Below are 20,354 nucleotides of genomic sequence, written 5' to 3'. Positions count from 1 at the left end.
TCACTGCAAGAACCAGATCATCGTTCCCAAGCCTGCCTTTCATGTCTTTTAACCTCATGTCTTTTCTCCTTTTCTTTGATTCCTCCTTCTTTTTTGTGCTGACCCGTATATAACATATATATATACACTCCCGTCTCCGTGGGCCTTAATCACACGCCGCAGGAAGCTAATAAAGCAATTGAGAACGATCGGACCCGCAGGTGCGACTCGCTTCAACTACCTCATTAACTCCCCGCAGTCGTGTAATTGCACCCACCGAGAGTGACACGGCTTTATGGATTTGAAACTGTTTTTTGTTTTTTTTGTTTGAAGCCGCGGACCCGCTACACTACAAAGTGCATATGCAGTATTATACTGTCAGTGTACAGCATATCTCGTCACTGTAAGTAGTTTGCACTGTTCAAACATACATGTTACCTACTGTAGGTATCTGCGTCAAAAGCTTTGTTGTGAAAAACTGAGATTTGGACCTTTGTGTTATTTGTGCATCTTTATTTTGTAAAGATGTTATTTATTTTTACTCATTTTTTTATTTTATTATTTGGAAATAGCAGAATTTGCACATTATTTTATATTTTTGTCTGTCTTATTACAACATTTCTAAAAAATAAATAATTTACTATGATCAAACAGTTACTCTCAGTAGTCTGTTCACCAAATACTTTTTTACTCTTACTTGAGTAATTTTTTGGATGACTACTTTTTACTTCTACTTGAGTAATATTATTTTGAAGTAATGCTACTCTTACTTGAGTACAATTTTTGGCTACTCTACCCACCTCTGGACCTGGCACAGAATTTGACACCTGAATACCTAAAAAGTATTTGCGTGCACACAACCACAAAACTCAGTAAGTATTGGTCAGAAATAATTTAATTTCAACAAGATTTGTTTCTCCATTCAAACTAAAAGTATTCCTTTATAACACACAATATAAAAAAATACAATAGATATGATTTACTGGTAAAATGCCCCTTTATATAATTTATTGAAATGTGTAACTCTACTTCACAGTGGCCATAAAAGTAACACTGAGTTTCACAATTCACCGATTCACTTTTTTTTCCAATTAACCATTTCTCGGGGAGCACCACCTTCGGCATTTACCAACATTTCTTCTGGCTGACACACCCAACAGTTCTGTACTTTCAGAGCTACTCACACACCTTGACGTGACTTTTCGATGCCAGGCAATTAAAGGCTTATAGCTTTGTCCGCTCAGGAGAATTGTGGGCAATGTAATGAGAAATTACTGCTCCCTTTAAGCAAATAAAACAGACGTGCCAATACTTGGCCTACAAGGTGGTGCACCTCTACCCCCAGATCGGTTTAGACTTGCACACCTAATGGGACTCCCTCTAAGCCCCAGTGCTCGAGCACATCAGTTGCATTTTCAAGTTTTCCCAATTTGTCATTTCATTCTTCTCCCACTTGGTTCGTCTTCAGGTCCTACAACCTTCCACTTCTTTTCTTCCATCATGCCTGGGATACTCTAGTAGGTTCACCAACACCAACTGTTCCCATGATATGCCGGGCTGTAGACGTGACGACTTTCATCCTTCAAACTGGAGTCTTTCATTGCAGAGGACTCTGTGAAGCACAGGAGTTCTAACTGTTGATTTGCTGAGCCTCATTTCAGTCCGAGGCAGCAGCAGCAGCAGCAGCATGCTGCACAGCGTCCATTTAAACGCAGTGTGATGTTCAGGGAGGTGTTGACTTCTTTCTCAACATTAAGGCCTTTTCAGTTCCTTCTGCTCCTGAGATGACTATCCTATATTTTACTTTGTAGGTGTTAACTCATGGCTCATTGCTTCAACACATTGTCAATGGCCACCAGTTATTTGAACCCTGAGTTTTTTTTTTTTCTTCAAAAGCAGTGCAATGCTGGTTAGCATGCTACTGACGAGGCCTCAGCAGCATCTTCTCCTTTTGTTTAATTTCCAAGCTTATCTTGTCTGTTGCTGGCTAAAGCTGGCACTGTGTTTACGTCTGGATTGCAGCACATCTCCATTTGGCCAAGTTTGGTGCTCTGAAGGAGTGCATCCTCAGGGCTACATTTCTTGCTCTTGGAAGAGGCAATGTTGCAGACCGCAGACAGTAGGAAGCGTCTAACAGAGGGTCTGAGAATGGTATATATCCATGGGTCAAAGATGGAGTTCATGGATAAAGAGCGAAGCGCGTAGAGATCCCTTTCATGATTCTTCTCCACACTGATGACATTGGTATAGGAGCGAACCTGCAGGAACAAATGAGAAAACAAGGGTGAGAAACTGGAACTGACAAAATCTTGTGGTTCTTCTTTGAGGAGACTCTACTGTTCATTTTAGATTTGGTTAGGAGTTGTTGGACACAAAAATGGCCTTAAAACTGAATATTTCACTGTTAGTTCAAATACATAGTGTACGTGAAAAAATAAACATTTTTTATTTCTAGTAATATGTTGTATGTAATGGGGATAGAGATGGAATTTCTGAGAATGAATCAGCAAAAAGAAAGATTTGTTAAACTGAAATCTACAGTGAAAAATATAACCAGGGTTTCAGTAGCTACTCAAAGAAAGTGATCCTTTACAAATGACGACTTACTGTTCTATAATTGTTACGGGATTAAATTAGTCATTACGTCTTTGAAAAAGTAATCACATTACTAATTACTTTACTTTTTAGATTACTCTCTGTGTACCAGAGAGTGCAAAGATGACACACAATATTCCTTTCAGTATTTTAATAAAGAAAAAATAGCCAGTAAAAGGGAACTTGAATTCAGCAGTTAAACAAGCAAACAACATGACTTACATTAGCACTGGGCCACCGCAAACATATGGAGCAGCAAGTAGAGGGCCTTTAGTTCACAAAAAGAATTCTGGTTTTTGGTTATCAAATTATTTTATTATGTAAGTATAAACAGATTTATAACCAAGCAAAACAGACACAATAAACCTGATACTTATATGACATGCTTCAAATTCAAATGTGAAAAATGTGCATAAAACAACATCCCTAACCCTGCCCTAGGTTGGGGTGTACATACTTGTTGGCTGGAGTCCATGAGGGAAAAAGAGAACGCCAGTTCCTTTATTTTTAAGCATTAGAAAATTTGTCTTACTGAGAGGAGGATTGATTTCTAGATATCTGGGTGCATAATAGTTGTGTTAGTTGTTGCCAATTTTTATGTTATCTTGTAATGTCTGGTGAATCCATCTCCCAGAAAGTTCAAGATAAGCCAAAATAAGAAAGGTAGCTTTTCAACAAAAGTGCATTGGGAGGGGACTTCCACCGAGATTTTAGTACTAGCTTAGCTGCTGTTGCGCCAAGTGAGTCTTTTCTGGCGTTAAGTTAAAGGGTAGTCGAGGAAAGATCCAAGAGTAGAAATACGTGAGCAGGAAGAGGTATCTTTATGGATAGCATCGTGGCCATAAAAGTTGAAATGATTCACCAGAAATTAAAAGCTGCCGGGCAGTACCAGAAAGTATGGTGCCTCGTTTATAAAATGTGAAATGTGCATACGCAACTTCCCGTGCAAATGTTGGGGTTTATAAAGGAAAGCTTGATGGGAGAACAGGCGTATATTTACAGCAACTCTGACCCATCTGTTATCAACATTCTGGAGAAACTGGGGAAAGATGACATCCTTGATAATGCAGGGAAACACAGCCAGCTAAATGGCGAGTTGCATGTACAATAGCTTGTATCGCCAAGCCGTTATTAGAATGTGCATTGACATGACAAATATATTAAACCTCAGAAGTGATGAGTGTGATCTACAGACTGTATTTTAGTTGCCTTTGAAGAAGGCCAATGCTGCATATTTGCACTGAAGAACTTTTTTGGTTTATATAGCCTACTTGTTGCCACTTGTCAGGGACCTAGCCGACACGTCAACTAGTATCTGTCGATTTTGTTTTGCTTTGATACACTTTGTAAATCCCCGAGGGGGGTACTGTCTCTCAGTCAAGCTTCGCTCTATCATGCCCTCTGTACCGGAAGTCATTACCATTCTGTGCTGGAAGGATGTGAGAACTGACTTTAAAACCTTTGTGTTGATGCCGCAGTATGAGCCACTGTGGTCATAAAGAAGTTCTGGATCTTGTGCAGCATATTGTGACTGCTTTTGATCATAGCCACAATTTGTATTTCTCTTTGTTCTGCCATGGGGATTAAAAGACTCTTAAACCACTGTTAAATCCTCACATTCTGCCATCACTGGTGGTCTGAGTGACCTTTTACCTGCCCTATTTATGTTCTCCACTGGCCAGCTTTCACTCATTTTGGCCTTCTTGCCATTGGATTACCTCCAGCTCTGCACCCAAAACTTTCCCTGATGCCCTTCATATTCCACGTTCGATACACACCTACTAAAAACGAAAGAGCTCAAATAATATGTTTCTAACTCTCATCTTATGTTTAGAACAGAATTAGTGTGTTTGTGCAATGCTGTACAGTTCTAAAGGGTGCACTCCAACAGATAATGTGGATGGAAGTTAAAAAAAAGAAAGTTTGGATGACAAATCAAAGCTAAAAGGAAAAAAAATGGGCGTTGCTTTCAGCCAATGGATATTTTAGAACTTTCAGTGGACCCAAAAGAAAACAGACTCCAACAAATAATTTGCAATGAGTACTTCATGCCAGCAGAACACTGAATATAAGCTTTTTTAGAATAGAAGGCATGCAATTTCGAAATAAGATACTTTTGTTTAACCAAAGAGCAGCGTGCGTGGGTGTGTGTCTCACAGAATGAGTGAGGGTACAGGAAGTCTATTAACTCTCGTGTGCGGTCCAGCCAGGCTCTGCACTTTCTCGCTTTTGTGTTCCTTCACTCCTGATGTTTATTTTTGGCTAAGATTTGAGCCAATAGGGCCAGAGACCCAAACTACTGCTAAGTCCTCAGGTGTGCTGCCGGACCACCTGAAGCTCAGTTGTTGGGGACTTGGCTGAGGTATGGAGTGTTTTCGCCATGCAGAGGACCTCCTCTAGCGCCTATTGCTTTTGGGTCTTTGCCCTTTTTGTTTTTTTTTTCCTTTGGTTTTTAAGTTCTCATCTTACTCTTCGTCTAGAGTGCATGAGATTTTTGGAGAGCTGAGACTCATTCTGTTCTTGTTTTTCTAAAAATGTATTGAATGTGAATATAGTCGCTGCAGTTTTATTAGTAGTTGTTTCATTTTTTGTTGATGTCCTTGTTTGTTTATTCTTCTTCTCCATTTGTGTTTATTGAATAATCATTTTTCCTTTCCAAGTCAGACTTATTTACTTTTGTCTTGTAAATTACTCGTTCTTTTGTTTAATCATTAACTCTTTGTTTAGTATTAGTAAGGGTTTAGATAACAGTGGCCTCTTGCAGTGAATTCTAGTCCATCACAGTCTCAGCGGAAAGCAAACCCTGACACTGGCCTGTAATATCTTTCATTTGTTGAATTCATGGATAATTCAAACCTACTTTCCCCAAGCCAGCATAGGCCCTGGCCCCCAACACGCCTGAATTGGACTGAGGGAGTTTGAGAATGTTATGTTTATGTGTTTCCCATCTGGGGTAATGGAGAACAGATGCCTCATCCAAAAAAAGTGTGAAAATATTCTACAAAAGCACCAAGCATAAAATGTATAGCAGTGTAGGAGTAAGCAGCTCTTTCTCAAAGGCATATCTCTATAGACTGGGGTCACAAACCGGTGGGAAGAACATGCAGTTTTGCTATTGATAGTGCGTCTTGAAGTTCGTCTTTATGAGGGACATTTTCTAATTTTCAGACGATTCTCTATCATCTCAGAGGGCACTCGGGAGGATTTGGACCACTGGCACAAAATGCTTATTTAGTAGAGTAGTGATCTATTTAGTTTATCAAATTAAAACAATCATCAAGTCCCCGTCTTCACTGTACCAGAAGACCTCCCTGACCACGTGGGCTATTCCAGCCAGGCTCTCTAAAGAGCTTCACCAGAAGTAGAACTGGCTTGTGTGAAACATCTCCATGGAAAGGAATGCAATTAAGACACATTACGTTTGGCCTAGTTGTTTAATTATTATTATTATTTTTGTATGAACAGCTTTTGGAGAGATTACCTTGAATGAAAAGCTGTAGAGCAACTGAAAAAAACAAATCTGTCAATTACAAGAACCATCCTGAGCATCCATTCATTCATTTACAGTATGTGTTAGTTCAGGACACGAGCCTAGCGTGGTGCCCACTCACATACAGCACGCACCTGCACTCGCATTGATAGTGACAATTTAGAGTTGACACTTAATCTAATGTGCACACTGTTAGGAGGTTGGAGGAAGTCCAAGAAGACACAAGGAGAATGAGTCAAGCCAACAGAGATGGTGACCGGTCAATGAAAGCGCTGCTCCCATTGTTCTTCTTTGGCATTTCCTCCTTTGTTTTGTTACACTTCTACCATTTTTAATCCATACCACTGACAAAATGGAAGAATGCTTGTTGATATCTGAAAATTGGCATGAAAATAAATCAACTGTGTGTTCAGCGGTCTACTGTATGCTTTTCACATCTTTGCACATTTGTCTTTTTTTAATATGGATGTCTAATGTTATTTCACTACAAGCCGTGAATGTAACGACAGAGACTGCAGTATTCTTGCCATACCCCTTCATTAGCATCATGACAAATGAGTTGTGTTCTTGGGGTCAAACTGCTTGATGTTGGTAAAACTTCAGCGAGGCGTGCAGTGCTGGTGACAGGTTATTTTGTGCCCTACACCAAGTTTATTCGTGTGCCAAGCAACTGTTCGGTAGCTAACCCGTGCGGCTTGGTTTTGCCCCTCCTAATGATCTCCGCCCTTGGCGATTGCCTAATTCGCTGTAATGCTGGTGCCATCCATGGAGACGTGACTGGTTGTTGTGCCATGTTCAGGTGGGGCACTGAGTTTGGAGTGGAGGCAACGTGCTGAAGCTTAACTTCATGTTTCCCATCAGACTGATCACTCTGCTGCATGTGCACAATATGTGACAATTCATGATGTACAACTCCGTTGTTTTTTTATTGTTATAGTTGTGTTTTTCAATGGTGATGGGATATGCCTACATACATTAATAGCAGCTTCTGTTTCCCATATACTGTATCAACACATCCATTTTGCTCACATATGCACCTGAAAAAGTCCAAATCTAAACAAGATAATGCTGGAAATGGATAATAATAAAAAAGACACACAATTTCCCTCCACTCTGAATTGTGTGTTGTTGATCATATTTGTGTCTGTTCAAGGTTCCTTCAGTTATACAGGGGTGGCCAAAAGTACATTTACAGTTGTTCATATGGAAAAAGACATGCAGGTTATGATTATTAGTCAGTCAGTCAGTCATTATCCAACCCGCTGTATCCTAATGCAGGGTCACGGGGGTCTGCTAACAATAGCTTTATTAACTGCAAAGAATGTCACAATGGCACAGTGCACTCCGGTGCAATCTCATAAGTACTCAAATTCCCTAAAAGATATGTATGTTTCACATACTCACAACTGTAAGCCAACCTTTGCCCGCCCCTGTAATTCTGGTTCCCACTTTGCACACCATGCTGCTGGCATAGGCACGGTCTTCTTGTGACTTTGAAGTGGCGTGAAATAGAAGTACATCAGGATGAATGAATAGATGGAGGAATAATAAAGGTGCAAAATCGAAACTAGTCATTCTTAGCCTAGGGTTTTAAGGAAAACCATCCATCCATTCATCCATTATCCAACCCACTATATCCTAACTACAGGGTCACGGGGGTCTGCTGGAGCCAATCCCAGCCAGCACAGGGCGCAAGGCAGGAAACAAACCCCAGGCAGGGGCGTCAGCCCACCGCAGGGCACACACACACACACACACACCCACACACCAACGCACCTAACCTGCATGTTTTTGGACTGTTGGGTGGAAACCCACGCAGACACGGGGAGAACATGCAAACTCCACACAAGGAGGACCTGGGAAGTGAACCCAGGTCTTTAAGGAAAACCATTTTTGAAAAAGATTGGATTTGCACAGTAATGTTTGCCTGAGTGAAACAGACACTTAGACATTAAAGACGCCTCAGTTCCCCCTCATGTCAGCAGTCAGATGGTTTTGTTTCCATTCAATGATGCTTATCATCTTGTGTTGACAGATGTACTTACACTTCGCAGTTACCAAAGACCCCGAACCCAATCAAACATCAGACAGTGTGTGCCCAAAAAGAAAATGGGGCTAAACCACTCAGACCACCCAGGCGTTGTTGTTCTCTTAATACCAATTTCCACAATTCTTAGAGGACATCTCCATCCAGGTATACAGTACACTATAATTGGGTTTTACACAAAAACACATTAACAGATTACATGTAAATCAAACATGCATAGAATATGGATGTTCAACAACTCTTTTGAAAGACTAGTTACTACACAAAATAATAAAACACCACAGTGAAGTGAAAACCACCCAGGGGACCTCATTCTCGGCATAATGAGAGGTCATGCTGGTTATTTCCAATGAGAAAAAAGGTTAAAAACCTTTTGCTATAAACAGTTAAACTTAGAGGAAAGCAAAAATGAATTTAAATAAGATGGCGTGTTCCTGATAGACAGAGAGCAAAACAGAGCTGCTTGACTGAACAGTGCATGCACTTAGCAGCAGGGCAGCCTCCAATTAATAAACATGTTGAATGGATGCCCAGCGGCCATTTATCTACAGTAAAATGAACAGAGGCTGATCTGACCTCCACAATGTGTAAAATTAACTGTAGACTTTGTCTGCCAATGTATGTGACCATGTGGGGTTACTTCTCTGTTAGAAATAAATGAATGGGTGCACAGGAAGGCTTTCAAGTGCATCCATTGACAGATTTGTTTTCATGAAATGCTCTGCAGTATTTCAGTTTGCGGGCTATGGGGCGCAGCGGTGGCACTGCTGCCTATCAGTAAGGAGTCTCCGGTTCAGGGGTCCTCCCTACATGGAGCTTGCATGTTCTCGCTGTGTCCAGGTGGGTTTCCTCCCAAACACATGCAGGCTAAGTGAATTGGCAATGCCAAACGGGCTCTAGTGTGTATTTGATGTGTGTGTTCACACTGCAATGGACTGGTCCAAGGTTTGTTCCTGCCTTGTGCCCTGTGCTGGTTAGGATAGGCTACAGCCCAAACCCCCATGACCCCGGTCTGGATTAAGCATGCTACTAAATGACATAACATTTCTATGGAGTGGAAAAGGAGAAGGGGACACAATAAAAAGTTCCAGAAAAACCAATTATCATTATTAAAAAGCTTAAAAAAGTTAGGAATTCAGCTAATCAGGTGAAGATATGACTTTCTAACGTAAAGTAGGATGGAGTCAGATATGTCCTGTGATGCACAGTCCTTTTGGCCGTACAGTGCAGATGATTAATTAACAACTCAGTGTGGTCTGATTGATTAACGTCCTTTATCAGGATACCTCAGTGGTGGGAGCTGAGAGCTCGGATGCCATCCTTCTCTTTTTCTAGCCACTTCCTTCAAGTCAGGATTTGAGGCTTCACACGGTTTTCTAACAGAGTGCAGGCCTTTGTGAAATATGCGGATTCATTATGGGATTACAAATAGAAACAAAAAATAACATTTTGAAATTTTTAAACTAAAGATTCAAAATCTCAACATGCACGTGAACCATCATGATGACAAAACAAAAGAATGATGTGAAAGAATAAACTGTGTTGAACTTATGAAAGATCACAACTGCCTTCCGAGTTTCAGAGTGGACTGAAAAACAGCCATCGAATAGTCCAAACATTCAATGAGCCCACTTAATCAAACTTTATGTCATGTGAAAGTTAAAAAAAAATACCAGCTACATCTTTATTAAAAATCTCCACAGAGTGTGGAGTTCAGTTAGTCGGGCTAAGTTAATATTTTCTAATGTAAGGTGAAACGGGGCAATATTGACAGTGATTTCTGTGCAGAGTTTCAATTATGGCTGACATTTCTGCCCCTGCATTGGCAGTGAGTGAGCGTGTGCCGCCTTGTAGGAGTCACGGTGAGCAGGGCTGTGTGAACTTCAGTGCTACCTGCCTCTGAGACGCTTATGGAGAGCCATGTGAACTCCGCTCCTGTCACTTCTACTCCAGTTGGATGCCTCACATTGTTTCTTCCTACCTTTCTGTGACAGGAAGCTCCATTTTCTAAGGCACTATTCATAATCATTTTCACCCAGAATTTCCTATCAGACTACAAAGACACATTGACTCCCCCGAAGAAGTGAAGTTTAGCCAATTAATCTTATATGGTGTAGGAAAAAAATGCACTTAAATAGTTTGGAAGTAGTAGAAAGGGCCTAGTAATTTACTATTACATCACATGCTAACAGTGAGTTTATTCAGTTTCAGTGGAAATTAAAATTGATTTTCAAGTTTCCAACATGAGCACACTCAAAGCAGAAAGCAATGATGTGCACTCCAAATCGCAGACAGGCCTCACATTTTTACCATCAGGCAGCTCTGTTTACTTGCACACCCATTATCGGATTAAGTTGAATAACGCGGTTAAGGCACAAATTGGTTTTATAAGAATTTTCTTCTGGTGTTCTTGTCTGGCAAAACACTCTTAACATTATTAAACTGCACAAAAAGAAATGAATTAAACATCATTATTGGTCACCGTGAATTCCAAAATTAGCATAATGTCTGTGATCATTTTGGTGTGTTTTATAAATACTAGGGAGCTTCGCCCCCTGCTTGCTTTGCTCGCCCAACCCCAACCACCCTCGCCTGCGCTACGCACCAACCACTTTGTATCTCTGCCACTCACGTTGTGAAGGGAAGGGCTGAACGCACACCCTACAGAAATGCAATCGCTCCTCCGACACCCCCTCTTAAATGGTGATACAATGGGAAACACATACAGTTTTTTTTACCTCCTCTTTGCTTGATCAGTTGCTGGCTTGCTGCTGCTGCTGCTGCTGCCGCCGCCGTGTGATCTGCATCTCGCGTGGCACACTTCTGTCATATCACCCATGTCCATATATTCAATCTCTTTTCACTTTTACCTTTTCATCAATGTCGCATTGAATTTTGATTCCGTGTTTGGAATTACATCATGACAACGCAATGTATAACTGCCTGTGAGTGAATATTGTTACTTTCTCTCTACAAGAAATGTGCCTGACATAACCATGCATTACTTTTCCAAATCTCTTTGCATAAGCTCTTGTCTCATAGGGTTTCCAGCCCCGGGTGTGGTTACATTACTTGGCCCGAAGACTCGTCTCGCGGGACGTGAAAGTGTCTCTCTGAGACAATCACATCTCATCTCCTTCCAAGATTTTTTTTTATAATAGAGAGATGTCTAATCAAATCAACACTTTATTTATAGGTTTCTGTTACCAGATTGTATGCTGCAAACTCTTTTCTGCCTGGCTGTGCGACTGAGCCCTGCAATGGACCAACCTGATATGTGTGCCTCTTGTCTTACATCCAGTGCTACGTTGGTATTTTTACTTAATTAAGATAAGTATTGTGTTAGGTTACTTGTTACATTAAAAAGTAATCGAACTACATAACAAGTGTAACTTCTGACGTGTTACCTTACTACTCTTGAGATTGTGCTGCTGAGTTTAGTGCTAAACACTGAGCTCATCAACACAAATATTCATACATATTATTTCAGCCAGGACAAGGAATAATGTGATTATTCAAACATTTGCCTCTGTAAATTTATTTTGTGGACGCTAATATCCATGGCTGCTCGAAGCGTGTGCAAAGCAAACACATGCAAAGACGAAGACGGACAGAGTGCAACGGACATGTGCAGAATACAAAATCCTTAACAGTAACCCAGTTAAAGGTTTACATGGCCGAGTTATTTGTGGAGAAATCCAAGTCTGTTAATCAGGTTTCTCGGGACTGATAACCTGATTTCTCTAATCGGAGTAAAGGTTTACGTGGCACTTTAGAAATAAGGTTTCTGTGAATAATTAAGTTATTGAAGCAAATGTAAGTGTGCTAAGTGGTACACAAAAGAATCTGCCGATGACAAGCCTTCGTGCCTGTTTCTGACCGTGGTACTGACCCGTGACGGAAGGCCATAATCTGTGCCCATTTTTTATTATAAGCCAGTTCTTGGTATTGATTGAATGGTGTATAAGTGCTGTGACACTAACACTTCTCAAATTTGTACATTTATGTTGTAGAAAAACAGAGCTGTTGTGTGTGTATGTGTGAACTTGACAAAACACTGATAAATTAGCAAGTGTCTGTTTATTGCATTGTTAGTTCCTTCTAAGCATATTAAAACTTATTATTAGCATGAGTAGATACAATTGGCACAGCATTACCTTACACTCCTGCCTATCTTGCTCTTTTGACCTGTGTTAGCTTGTTGTTATTGAGAGGTTAATATAACGATTCAGGATCTCAACATGTATGTGAACCATCACAAAACTAAATGATGCGAAGGTAAAAACTGTGTGTTATGAAGGATCAGTACAGCTTTCCGAGTTTCACCTTGGACTGAAACACGAACATCGAACAGTCCAGACATTCAATGAGCTCACTTAACCTGACTTTATGGTCACCAAATGTGAGGCCCGGCCTAACCCACATTGAAGAAGGCCCCAGTCCATCACACTCACTGTAGCCTACACCAGTCATTCACCCAGTACTATAACTTGTAAGTCTCGGTGATGTGGAGGAAACTGGAGTACTCAGAGAAAATCCCAGACAGACATTGAGAGAGAACATGCAAACTCTTAATAAAAATGACCAGAACTTGGTTTAAACTGTGGTCCTTCTTGCCTGAAGAAGGGGCCTGAGTTGCCTCGAAAGCTTGCATATTGTAATCTTTTTAGTTAGCCAATAAAAGGTGTCATTTTGCTTGGCTTTTCTCTACATTCATAATGGCTAACACGGTACAACAACCTAGTACAACTGTGGTCCTTGTAATTGTCAGACAACACTGCTGATTTCTGCCCCAACCTTATTAGAACCAACCCTAGCAGCCATTAGACCATGAATGGTGTCTGCAAATCCAAATATCCCAGGTCTATTCTTGGTAACTCATGTTGCTATTCTTGGTGGCTCATGTTGCAGGCCCCAATTTGACTGGACAACTCATCTCTTGTGCTCCCCCTTATGCTACTTTATTGATTTCATCGAATTTCCTCAGTTAAACTCACCAGGCTATCTACTCCTATGTTGAAATGTTCATAGGTTTTCCTTTCATGCAGTTATAGAATTGAAATATATCTGAAGCTTGACTAACAATGGAATGCTATAAAAGGCAAGCTCTTATGGTCAATTGGGATTACCAGAGGACAAGAAGATAAAGGAAACTGGGCACTCAAATAATTGTTAATTCTTCTATGAATTCTGCGGAGCACAGTTGGGACCTATACTGATATGTTCTGCTCCGTTTGTCTTTATACAGATTTTCTGAATTTCAGAGTTGTGGATATTTAGAATATATCCCAGCCATTGTGGAAAAAAGGCTGGAAGCAAATTTACATTGGACAGTTCATCACTGGGCACATTCAGGAGCACATGTGCACCAAGCCAAATCGAATCCACCTGACACAAATGGTAGCACTGCTTCCTCGCAGGAAGGAGATCATGGATTCCTGTTCCTGGTCTTCTCTGAGTGGAGTCTGTAAAGCGCTTTGAGTAGTAGGAAAGGCACTATATAAATGTAAAGAATTATTATTATTATTATTAAATGTATCTGGGAAACAAGAGTAACCCTTAGGGAGAAAATTCCACAAGATGCCAAGAAACCATGCAGTCTCCACACCGATAGCTGCTAGGCCAGGAGTTCAGCCTGAGAGCAGTGAGGGCAGCATAATGCGCCACTGTGGTCCACAGTGCTGGTTTAATATGACATAATTTAACACTTCATTGAAATATACAGATTACAGGTGCTTACTTGCTGTAAGCCTTTTTTTCAGTATAGCTTGTTCTGGCTTGCCCCTTTTAGGCTTTTTTGCTACCAATCTTACTAAAATGATCTCTGTCTTTCCCCACCCAGTTTCTTTACCTCTAGTGTCTTTCTTTTTATCATACCTTCAGTATACACCTAAAGAGAAACGAACATTTCGTAATACTGCAGGGAGTCATCTTGACTAACTATTTTCCTTGCACATTCCATGAAACTCCCGCCTCTCCTTCTGCACGCTACAGTGAGTGAGTTGTGCAAACCCTCGACTGTTAGGCCCCTGGCCATCAGGCTATGGCGGCAGCCATGCTGCTTCTCCTGCTGTTTATTATTACTAAATTCAGTTTTACTGCTGGATTTTTACAGATAACAGCATGTTGTTGTCACGTCCCCCCTGTAAAGCATCTTGCAATGATGCATCATGTTAATGGCGCTATATAAAATAAAGACTAATCGACTACAGCAGGTAAAGTCTCAACCAGTATAGAAGTGACAACAAGAGGAGCATCGTGTTAGGCTTGGAAAAGGTTCACAGCCATATAGCATCTAGAAAAAGCCCCTACAAGTGTAATGAAAGCTGCCAGCTGACTGACACCTGAACAACAAAGTCCTCCTAGAAACTGAGGGTCTTGGCAGTGCCACATATGATAAGCCACATACCCTCCTCTACCCTTCAGCTGCATTGTAATAAATATGTGATATGGCAGTGCCTGGGCCTTCAGCCGTCTCATGTCCTACTCTGTGGGAAAACTGAATTTGATTTGATGCGTTTCAGATGCCATAAGAACTTTATTTGAACAATATTCAGTTTAATATGCAGCTACAACCTCTCATTCATTATGTTTAATGCTCAAATGCCTGCTACAGCTTTTGCCTCAGAAGTGAATTCATCTGTTTGTTTAGAACATTCTCATTTGTATTTACTCTTTTGCTGTATACACTGCAGGTCATTTCATTTTTATTTCAGGACACTAAATTGTATTAATGGCAGTGGGCATAATTTGTAGTGTGATTTCAGTACTGGATATGAGGCTCGGTCACTGTTGAATGAGGCCATGATTTTGGACTGTGAAGCAGTCCCCACCACCAACTGAATTTGTGCTCAAATATATGAACTTGTAGAAAAGTGGAAAGGGACCTGTAAGTTACTTTGGAGATCAGCTTCAGCTAAACAGAGGGTGAGTGTGTTCAGTTTGATATGAACTAACCAGCTTTTGCTTGTGTCAATACTCTGATGCGCAGCGATCACACACCCTGACGTACTTCAAAATATTTTCCTTAGGCAAGGAAAGAAAAAAAAAAAACACTGAGCAAACTGGAACAGAATCTAAGAAGAGGCATTCTGAGAAACGCATTTTAAAATGTGAACTTTAAAAATTGGGGTAGCATGGTGTCACAGTGGTTAGTGCATTAGAGGTCTGGCCTAGGCACTGTCACTGTAGGGTTGGCACATTTTTTTCTTTCTCTCCTCTGTTTTCAATCCCGTATCCCAAAGACATTCTGGTTAGGTTAATTTGGGACTCTAATTGGACCGCATATAAGTAGTTGTGCATGTGCCCAGACCACAGTTGGTTCCTTCCTTGGCAACCCTCAAAACTTGACTAGGCTCTTTAAGTTGATGGATGGAAGATTTATTTGGAAAATACTTCAAATACTAGACACTTAAATGGCAAGAATACTGTGAAAGTAAAATATAGTTTCTAGCATTTCACAAAAAGACAATGTAGTGGCTACCGGCGGCAGACAGGACATGGACATAGCAAATAAAGGGTCCTCCAGGGTATTTTTCTCTGTAAGGAACCCAGCACTATCAGTTGAAGATCTAATGTACAAACCTGGGGGTGGTAAGCCTTGTAAATGCAGAGAATGACCTGAAATACCTGTGATAGTGAGAGGCACAGAAAGGTCATGGGAAATGGGAAGGAAGCCAGCAGTAACCTGTGGTACCCCTAACAATAACAGAGGAGGGCAGTCGACACAAACACTACAGAGCCTAGCCATGCAATGGCTCCACTTTAGCCTGAACACCCTGGCTTGCTCATCCAAGGGTTCTGCTGGACATACATGACTTCAGAAAGTATCCCGAGATGGCTTAAAAGACTACCCATGGTGAAGATGGGGTTTGTGTTTAAATTAGCAGGTCTCAATGCCCAAATCAGAATTGAGGTGGAAATCCAACCTGACGTTTGCGATGTTCACATAGTACGGTGTAGCAGTGGCTTGAGTGTTTGTATATGCTTTCAGCTTATGTGCCATGTGTGTGGTGCATGGTGCAGGTAAGGTGTAAACATAATTCCTAGCTGATGTGTTTCAATTTCTACATTATAGAAGGGCAGTTCTGTTTCTAAATCTGGCGAGTTGGAAAAGAAGAGCTATGGCACTGCATTCCTTAGAATTTTCTACTGCGATTTCCTTCACCTCCTTTCAGAGAAGAATTTGGATATACAACAGGAGTTTAGAGTGTATTGTTAGCTGTTTTGATGATGTCCAGTGGCTGGAGAAACTTGTAATGGTTGTTCGCTTTCTCTGCCATGATTACTTTAATGTGTCACGCGATCTGCAAAAATAGCATAATCGAGTCAGTTCCTAGTGCAAAAATCAGATCAGATGGTGATATGCATGACTGAAGTTCAAATGGAATTCAATACCACATACAAAAGCAGCTTGTATCCATTCTCAAGAAAAATAATAGATAACGTATGAGTGTGAGGTGTTTACACCAAACTCAGATCTGTGCCAGATATGTGAAAACACAGAATCAGGTCACATCTGAGTAGCAATCTAAACGTGGCCTAAATGACCACTCAATCTAGAACCAGAAATCAGATTGGGGCAAAGGCGTGAGCGGAATAGAAAGGACGGAGCTTACATGCGTATTTGAAGTGCCTGAGTTAGCCTGTCCACTGAGCCAGGTATCGACTGGTCTGTTGTTTGCAAGGCCGCTGGTAGCAGGAAAACTTTATTTTCACTTATGTTTTGATATTTAGTGTTCTGCCATTGCTCTTTGGTACCATCGGTTTTATATATAATACACACCTACACACAGAGTATATATAAATAAAAGACATATTACTGAGCTGCTATTTGCAATTCTGCTTCTAGGCTGGAGTAAACACTTCAATGAAATTAAAAACTGGATCCCAAGTAAAAAACAAAAAAAAAAAAAAAGAGTCCAAAAATATTTATGAATTTATACGCACACAAAAAACACCCCACAAACACATTCTTTTCCAACTATCCATCCTCCAACCTGCTATATCCTAACACAGGGGTCTGCTGGAGCCAATCCCAGCCAAAACATTGCGCAAAGAAGGAACAAATCCCAGGCAGGACACCAGGATCACCATTGCACCTAACCTGTATGTCTTTGGACTGTGGGAGGAAACCCATTCAGACACGAGGAGAACATGCAAACTTCACGCAGGGAGGACTTGGGAAGCAAACCCAGGTCTCCTTACTGTGAGGCAGCAGCGCTACCACTGTGCCACCGTGCTGCCCCCTTTTCCATCTAACTTACTGTATATTTCTTAAAAATTAACTTTTTTATTGTAATCATTTTCTCACAGGGTTGAGTAAACACATTTAAATTAAGTTTCGAATTTCAAGATGAATGCTTGAAGTTACACTTGCCATTCTTCAGAAAAAATTGAGGTAATCTGCAAGCATTTCAACGTTTAATTCAAATAAAATGGGTATTTCTTCATGGTTCGAATAGGACTGAGTGTCATGTTTTGTAATGAATAATTCGGATAACTAGTCCATCCCCCATGCTCTTGTCTGAACCCATGAACTCCACAACAAGGTCATAAAGGAGATGGAACCTGCACTAGAAGTATCAGACAAACACAAAGCAGAGGCCAGCCCTAAAAGATGCAGATGCCCAGTTATTGGACACACTAACACTCATGGTCACTTCAGTGCTACAAACCTACCTAAAACGTAGTTTTGTAGTGCAGAGAACCCGCAGAGGCCAGAGAAAATGAGCTGGTTTCAAAAACACAGGCTGGCACTCAAAAGTGGGTTAATGGTGCTGTGACACCCATTCAAATAATCCTCAGATTGTATTTAGTTTTACACTATGGACATATAGTAGCCCATTGTTTCACTAGCACATAACTTATACTGACCGTTAAGGGCAAGGAGCACACCATGAAGAACACAGTCATGACCACCACCAGGATAAGGTGTTCCATTTCCTCAGTCATGGACACAGAGCGTCTTGTCTTCTTAAATGAGGAGCCCTGGCGTCTCTTGTGCCTCCGGTGCATAAGAACAAGATGAACAATGACCGAGATGTTGCACACCAAGATTGAGATGATGAGAAGCAGCATGACCGATGCGTACAGAAGAGAATAGACCTTGTTTACCAGCTCCTTTGCCCTCATGTCAATGAAGCACCAGGTGCCAGGGCAGTACTGCACATACCGGCCAAAGCCCATGAGTGGCATGGCACAGAAAAGCAGGCAAAACAGATAAACCACGGGGATGGCGATGTACCCACTGCTCTTGGTGATGTGCCTTTCATAAAAATAAGGATGGCCAATGGAAAAAGAGCACTCCAGAGCCATCGCAAAGAGTATAGACATGGTGGTCAAAGCAAAAAAAGTCATAGAAAAAGCAAAATATTTACAAGCTCCTTCGTCTGGCAGATTCATCAACGTTCGATTCTGGGAATAGGACCTTAACACTACCGGGCTGAGCATGCAGGTCCCCAGCAGGTCTGTCACCACCAGCCAGGTCACCAGGACGTGGAAGAGGGACTGCCGCTCCTTGCCCCTGTTGCTCCTGCGGCGCACCTCCAGCAGTACCAGCGCAATCACGTTACCCAACACTCCGGCAGCAAACATCAAGGCGCTCGCCTTCGGACCCTGTCCGTGCGCCACCGTCGTGCTGTTGTGGCAGTCATTCGCACTGCCGTCCCCCATTGCACCCACAGCCAGAGGGATCGCGCTCCTGTAGCACTTCTTACCAGTCAGAGCGGCTGGACAATGACCACCGTTCGTCTGCCGTGTTACTTTTCCTTTCTTCGACTAAATTTCAAGTCAAACCCAACGTCTTCGCAGGACGCGTCTGCCGCAGCTCCAGCAGTTCTGTTAAGACTTCCAAAGCGTAATTCCCACAACACGTGCTCGTAGAAACTTTATTTGGAATTAAGTTTACAAACTTTTTTCTTTCTGTTCCAGGGTATTACCAACCGCAGTCGACTTCACAGTTGTCTTTTTTTATTCTCCTTTACTCGGCAGATGCGAAATCACGAGAAGCCAAGACAAAAGCTCTAGTAGGGACACCACACGCACCGGAGCGAGGGAGTGGAGCCGAGACTTCAAGGGGCGGTGACGTCAGAGCCGCAGCTGGCACAGCTGCGGCGAAGAGTAGAATTAACGCCGCTGGCTGCGGGGTCCCAGGACAGCGGACACTTTAACCAGTCCGCAGGTTCGGCCTCATCGTGTGATTAGAGGAACTAAAACGATCAAAATAGGGAAGAGAAGAGCAAAGAGTAGCAGAAGTTCAGCAAGTAAAAGACGAAAAGGCCTGCTGAAACGCTAACTTAATTCTGTGTCATTCAAGAACGGCGATATCGGTTTAATATTTTAGGAAGTCGAGTTTACTTGTGAATTATTTGAAATTACAATACAATTATTTAATGTTGTTACTTTTTAGACCTTTTTTTCTGGATATATCACATACTTTATTCTACATTACCATTAATCCTAACATCCACCCTCCCATTTTCCATACTCGCTCATCCAAAGCAGATTCATAGGGAAACGGGAGTCTGTGTCAGCATGCATCGGGCGCATGACAAGAACAATCCCTGGACACGGTGCCAGCCCATCGCAGTGAATACACAGACACGCCAACAACTACATAAATACACATTGGCACACACTGGCTGAATTAGCACCACTAATCCGCCTAATCTGCATGTTTTTCCAGTTGCACACGAGGAGAACATGCAAACTCCATACTGGGAGCACCCGAGACTTGAATCTCTGTCACCTTGTTGCAAGGCAACAGTGCAATCACATCAACACAAAAATATACTCGAATTATGTTTGAAAATATTATAACTTCAGAAACTGCCATGTTGGCACAAAGGGCAGCGTTTGTATCCCCGAGTCCCCCAGGGTTTTTATTTGTGACTGACACTCTTAATGTGTTTAGTCATCTTACTCTTCAGTACCTGCATGCGCTTGCCTCTTAAAAAGACAAAAGTGGCCCAGGGTGGGTGGGTATATGCCAGTGCCTCTTGTCCATTGTAAACTTTGCTCTGTTAAAAGTCCTTGCGACAATGAAATGGTCGAAATGGGTGCAGAGGGCAGATGGATAATGTATCTGTTCGTTCATTTTCCCCGAAAAGTTACACTCCTAATACTCTCAACTACAAGCATAAGAACTACACACACCTAAAAGTTAAGGAACCAGAGTGGTTCTCAGAGTGATGCCAAAGGGCAACCATTTTTTTGTTTCTTAAAGAACTATTAGGGTCCCAG

The 20,354-nt window shown here is 41.6% G+C and overlaps 1 protein-coding gene across 1 annotated transcript; it reads right to left on the bottom strand.

Annotated features, from left to right (window-relative positions):
• Nucleotides 1-856: 856 nt before the first annotated feature.
• ptger2a (prostaglandin E receptor 2a (subtype EP2)) lies at nt 857-19,182 on the bottom strand. Its single transcript, XM_039741818.1, has 2 exons — nt 17,988-19,182; nt 857-2,237 (listed from the first exon to the last, which is right to left on the bottom strand). Exons 1-2 carry the CDS (start codon nt 18,783-18,785, stop codon nt 1,935-1,937), a joined length of 1,101 nt encoding a protein of 366 aa, XP_039597752.1. The 5' UTR covers nt 18,786-19,182; the 3' UTR covers nt 857-1,934.
• Between the last annotated feature and the right edge of the window lie 1,172 nt (nt 19,183-20,354).

The sequence above is a fragment of the Polypterus senegalus genome, chromosome 18 (genome assembly GCF_016835505.1).
Source record: "Polypterus senegalus isolate Bchr_013 chromosome 18, ASM1683550v1, whole genome shotgun sequence".
Classification (NCBI taxonomy): domain Eukaryota; kingdom Metazoa; phylum Chordata; class Cladistia; order Polypteriformes; family Polypteridae; genus Polypterus; species Polypterus senegalus.
Note: the sequence above shows the minus strand (reverse complement) of the source record. Positions and strands in the feature narration are given on the sequence as shown.